Source organism: Salvelinus sp. IW2-2015, linkage group LG4q.1:29 (genome assembly GCF_002910315.2).
Source record: "Salvelinus sp. IW2-2015 linkage group LG4q.1:29, ASM291031v2, whole genome shotgun sequence".
Taxonomy (NCBI): Eukaryota; Metazoa; Chordata; class Actinopteri; order Salmoniformes; family Salmonidae; genus Salvelinus; species Salvelinus sp. IW2-2015.
This window is the reverse complement of record NC_036842.1, coordinates 72,329,091-72,335,090: the sequence shown is the minus strand read 5'-3', so window position 1 is coordinate 72,335,090 and position 6,000 is coordinate 72,329,091. Positions and strand designations below refer to the sequence as shown.

At 47.2% G+C, this 6,000-nt stretch overlaps 1 protein-coding gene across 1 annotated transcript in view; it reads left to right on the top strand.

Annotated features, from left to right (window-relative positions):
* The first annotated feature begins 5,466 nt into the window (after positions 1 to 5,466).
* Positions 5,467 to 6,000, top strand: part of slc17a8 (solute carrier family 17 member 8) — a 34,100-nt gene continuing 33,566 nt past the window's right edge. Inside the window, exon 1 of the mRNA XM_023985622.2 lies at positions 5,467 to 5,985. Within this exon, the coding sequence (XP_023841390.1) occupies positions 5,885 to 5,985 (101 nt within the window). The 5' untranslated portion in view covers positions 5,467 to 5,884. The remainder of the gene's footprint in view (positions 5,986 to 6,000) is intronic.

The following is a 6,000-nucleotide window of genomic DNA, read 5'->3' as shown; positions in this document are numbered from 1 at the left end:
TTACAATTGAGAGGAATATGTTAGTTAATGTCGAGAACTCCAGCTGTCCCATAGTAATGAACGTGTTGGGAGTTGGGATGAGACAGTTTGCAGACTTTCCAGCTTCAGAAGTGATTGTGTTAGCTATGTTGTTGGCTAGCCCCTCTGAACAACAGTGTCTTGATGAGAGATCATACGCCAGGTGAAATCGCGCCTCATTAGCTCATTGTTATGGATGTATCCAAATAAATCTCACCAGAAAACAGCTTAAACAAATGCAAATGCAGTTGCTTTTCTGTTATTCTGGCTTTTTGACATGACTGTAAGTTAGCCGCAGTTGGCTAGCTAGAAAGCAAGGGATAAGAACGTTGCCAGCCAGAATGGCAATGGAAAATTTAGAACGAACGACTGGGTCGCGTCCATAGAAACAGAACAAGAAGACTGAACAACGGGGTCGTGTTTCTGGCAACCGAACGAACAACCAGCCAGCTTGGGAAGCAACCCTAGATTTGTGTCGGGACTATAAGCATTGAGCTAAAGGCTAGCGCTGCCGCTTTCAAGGAGTGGGAGACTAATCCGGACGCTTATAAGAAATCCCGCTATGCTCTCAGACAAACCATCAAACAAGCAAAGCGTCAATACAGGATTAAGATTGAATCCTACTATACCGGCTCTGACGCTCGTTGGATGTCGCAAGGCTTGAAAACTATTAAGGACTACAAAGGGAAACCCACACGCGAGCTGCCCAGTGACGCGAGCCTACCAAACGAGCTAAATGTCTTTTATGGTCACTTCGAGGCAAGCAACACTGAAGCATGCACGAGAGCACCAGCTGTTCTGGATGACTGTGTGATTAAACCAAGCCATGACGTCGAAGGAATTGTCCGTAGAGCTCCGAGACAGGATTGTGTCGAGGCACAGATCTGGGGAAGGGTACCAGCATTGAAGGTCCCCGAGAACACAGTGGCCTCCATCATCCTTAAATGGTAGAAGTTTGGAACCACCAAGAATCTTCCTAGAGCTGGCCGCCCGGCCAAACTGTGTAATCGGGGGAGAAGGACCTTGGTCAGAGAGGTGACCAAGAACCTGAAGGTCACTCTGACAGAGCTCCAGAGTTCCTCTGTGGAGATGGGAGAACCTTCCAGAAGGACAACCATCTCTGCAGTACTCCACTAGTAAGGCCTTCTATCGGTAGATGGCCAGATGGAAGCCATTCCTCAGTAAAAGGCACATGACAGCCCACTTGGAGTTTCCAAAAGGCAACTAAAGTCTCTCAGACAATGAGAAACAAGATTCTCTGGTCTGTGTGTTAACGCTCTCAGTAGCCGAGGCGAACAAAACCTTTAAACAGGTCAACATTCACAAAGCCCGTGGCCCAGACGGATTACCAGGACGTGTACTCAAAGCATGCGCGGACCAACTGTCGAATGCCTTCACTGACATTTTCAACCTCTCCCTGACCGAGTCTGTAATACCTACATGTTCCAAGCAGACCACCATAGTCCCTGTGCCCAAGGAAGCAAAGGTAATCTGCCTAAAATATACTACCCCGTGGCACTCACGTCAGTAGCCATGAAGTGCTTTGAAAGGCTTATCATGGCTCACATCAACAGCATCCTGCGCCGGACACCCTAGACCCACTCCAATTTGCATACCGCCCCAACAGATCCACAGATGACGCAATCTCAATCGCACTCCACACTGCCCTTTCTCACCTGGACAGAAGGAACAATGCTGTTCATTGACTACAGCTCAGCGTTCAACGCCATAGTGCCCACGTAGCTCATCACTAAGCTAAGGACTCTGGGACTAAACACCTCCCTCTGCAACTGGATCCTAGACTTCCTGACGGGCCGCCCCCAGGTGGCAAGAGTAGGCAACAACACGTCTGCCACGCTGATCCTTAACACTGGGGTCCCTCAGGGGTGTGTACTCAGTCCCCTCCTGTTTTCCCTTTTCACCCACGACTGCGTGGCCAAACACGACTCCAACACAATCATTACGTTTGCTGACGACACAACAGTGGTAGGCCTGATCGCCGACAAACAATGAGACGGCCTATAGAGAGGAGGTCAGAGAACTGGCAGTGTGGTGCCAAGACAACAACCTCTCCCTCGATGTGAGTAAGACAAAGGAGCTGATCATGGATTACAGGAAAAGGCAGGCCAAAAAGGCCCCCATTAACATCGACGGGGCTGTAGTGGAGCGGGTCGAGAGTTTCATGTTCCTTGGTGTCCACATCACCAACGAACTATCATGGTCCAAACACACCAAGACAGTCGTGAAGAGGGCACAACAAAACATTTTCCCCCTCAGGAAACTTGGCATGGGTCCCCAGKTCCTCAAAAGGTTCTACAGCTGCACCATCGAGAACATCCTGACCGTTTGCATCACCGCCTGGTATGGCAACTGCTTGGCATCTGACCATAAGGCCCTACAGAGGGTAGTGCGAATGGCCTAGTACATCACTGGGGCCAAGCTTCCTGCCATCTAGGACCTATACAATAGGCGGTGTCAGAGGAAAGCCCATACATTTTTCAGAGACTTCAGTCACACAAGTGTATAGACTGTTTTCTCTGCTACATCACGGCAAGCGGTACCGGAGCGCCAAGTCTAGGACCAAAAGGCTCCTCAACAGCTTCTACCCCCAAGCCATAAGACTGCTGAACAATTAATAAAATCGCCACCGGACAATTTACATTGACCCCCCCCCCCCTTTTGCACACTGCTGCTACTCGCTAGTTTATTATCTATGCACAGTCACTTCACCCCCACCTACATGTACAAATTACCTCAACTAACACACTGAATCGGTACCGGTGCCCGCTTGTTATTGTTATTCTTATTGTATTACTTTTTATTATTACTTTTTTTACTTTTTATTTTAGTCTACTTGGTAAATATTTTCTTAACTCTTCTTGAACTGCACTGTTGGTTAAGGGCTTGTTAAGTAAGCATTTCACGGTAAAGTCTACACTTGTTGTATTTGGCGCGCATGACAAATAAAGTTTGATTTGATAATGCCCTCAATGCCGGCCCTCAACTTGGTCTCGGGCCTAACAACACCCGTTCCAATATATCCTCCAAACACCTGCTTCTCGGGCATTATCACTTAAATAACCACTAGAACTCAACAATAAGCCTCAGTACCTACTAAAATAGCATGAAAGGGAGAGGGTAGAATCAGAGAAAAATAACGTATCTTGAAARAGGAAAAATGTGCTACGATTTGTTATCTTGTGTTCAAGTAAGCTGATAACTTTTATTTTGAAGCTTTTTGCTCATTTAGTCCCATTAATGTCCCTTAATGCCGCAGATTTCACGGAGCTGTGAGAGTCAACATAGCCTACAGCAGTCGTCACTACCACAGCCACAAAGTCATAAACCCCGCCTATTTCTTAAATTTCTCTTCTTAAAATCTGATTTTAAACCTAACACTAACCGTAACCACACTGCTAGCCTTATGCCTAACCCTAAATTAAGTCCAAAAAGCTGATTTTTGTTTTCATACATTTTTATAATATAGCCCATCTTGACTTTGTAGCTGTGGTAACTAGTGACAGCCGCCTACAGCAGGTGATCTATTCTACTGTATACAGCTATGTACTCAACAGCAGGGGCGGTACCAGAAGGGGGGCCGTGGTGGCACCAGCCCCTCCTGAAAGATGATTGGCCACCTTTGTGTGCCAATTTTCAATGCTATTTCTGATACAATTTGCAGATTTTCCATGGCCACCCATGACTGGTTCTTGGTCCCCCCATTAGAATATTACTAGAAACGCTCCTGTTCAACAGTGAGGCATTGGTCTAGCTATGGCTGTCCATGACCCACCATCGACAGCTCCAATGCCCTCCACATTAATCCAGCGCAAGTTTTGATGGATTTAAACTTAAGGTATCTTGTATGGAGGGCTGAAGCTTTAACATAGAAATAGGCAGACATACTATCCAAATTAAATAGATAGACACACTCTTTTCTCTCTGGAATTATTAACAAAGAAGAGGTGAAGCAATATTGCTTAGAGAACCACTTTAAATGATGCACCTTCTATAAAGGGGTTATAGACTTAGCAATCGGTTCATTATAGATATGGTCTAGGCCTGTACCTCCTTCTAACCACTAGATGGTAGGCACGGTTTTTCCTGAAAGTGTAAAGAGAAGAACCCCAACGGAGTTGAATGTACACTCCGGACCCCATTGTCTCCGACAGGTGGCATCATTTTAATGTGACGCATCTCAAATGAACATTAATGCAAACTTGAAGAGTCGTTGCTCTATCTGACGTGAGACAACGCTCCAGGCCCTAGTTTTATGGCCCTATCAATGACCCATCATATGAAACCACAACCAACATATCATCATGTCATCCCAGATCGCATCTCCATCCCAGATAACTCCATACTGAGTTACACTCCTAGAGCATCATCTCCACCTCAAGGAAAACAAAATCCAGAATTCCTTCATTTCCTCTTAGACTAAATGTTCTTTCCACCGAATTGGAGGGTCTGGATAGTGGGTCCTTGCAGAGAAAGTGGCTGCAGGGCATTTTCACAACACACACAAGAGACATACACAAACACACACACACACACACACACACACACACACACACACACACACACACACACACACACCACACACACACACACACACACACACACACACACACACACACACACACACACACACACACACACACACACACGCAGCACTGCCCCAAGCCGTCACTCTGGTGCAACCCATTAGTAAAACAGAGTCTAGAGCTCAGTGCACCACCCAGCAGTTTACTGATACATTTTTAAAACTCAATATCCCCATGCATATTTAATGACCCGGCAAATAAAGAGAGTCACACTGGAAAAAGGTGGGCTGGTGGGGCTTGCCGTAACAGTTAAATAAGCATGAAGTTAGTGAAACCCCCATAAAGGTGTCATTTGGTGTGACTGAATAGATGCACGTGCAGGTAAGTGTATACCTGCAGAGCAGTATGACACTGGCAATAGCTAGCTACAGTATCTCTGTCTGAATAGCTCACAGGTAGCTAGCTCTGTTGCTGCTGACAGATAATCCAAATGTCAGTCCTATGGAAAAGCTGCCAAAGAATGGGGAGTGGTGTACCGGGAACATGATTATAGTTGAGTCTTATGTTTCACCACAGCAGCCACGGTACTCTTGTCTCTCTTTGAATGCAGCTTGTCAATATTTAATCATTCATCCACTAGGTTGGTATCAGATGAACATGGTTGGCTGAGGAGGTTGGGCTAGAGGGCTGGGAGCTAATGAGGGAACGGGGGGTGGACTTTAGGAGGGGAGGCAGACAGGTACCCCAGCCCCTCCACGCAACAAGTGGTGGAGCTATCAGAAGGCGAGGAAAGCAAAGGGGGCTGTTCACTCCTACTGCACCCACCCACACAAAGCTCACCATGCAAAGATACTGAGGTGGTGGATTGTACTCTTTCACTCTCTCTCCCTCCATGTATCTCTCTTCCCACTGAACCTTCTGAAGGTGATGTGACCCGTGCCATGCTAGGAGTTCTATCTGGTGCCTTGGACCTTGAGGTGTACATCTGCACACCCTTAGCCTCAACAAGAACACCCTCCACCTCCACCTAGTCATTCCTCACTGTGCCCATCATCCCCTTGCCTCCCAGTCTGATCCCCTGGTCACGCCAGAGAGAGGCAGACAGCACGAGCCCATCTCACATCTGAGAAACGTCTGAGGGACCCGTGGCACCACACAAAGGCGGAGCCAGCCCCATGGTGCATAAGAACTCAGGAAAGATGAGCAACCACATCTAGCAGATCTTTTTTGTCTTTTTCAGAGCAAAGTGTACAAGAAATAGGGGGAGAGACATACTCCTGTGAAATAAAGAGAGGGAACAGGACAGGGAGAAACAGAAGAGGATGCCTTTTGGGGGGTTTTCGGGGCTGAAGGAGCGGGTTCTGAAACCAGGAAAGGAGGAGGTGAAGAATACAGTAGGAGACGGTCTGGGGAACCTGCAGAGGTGAGTCTGGGACAG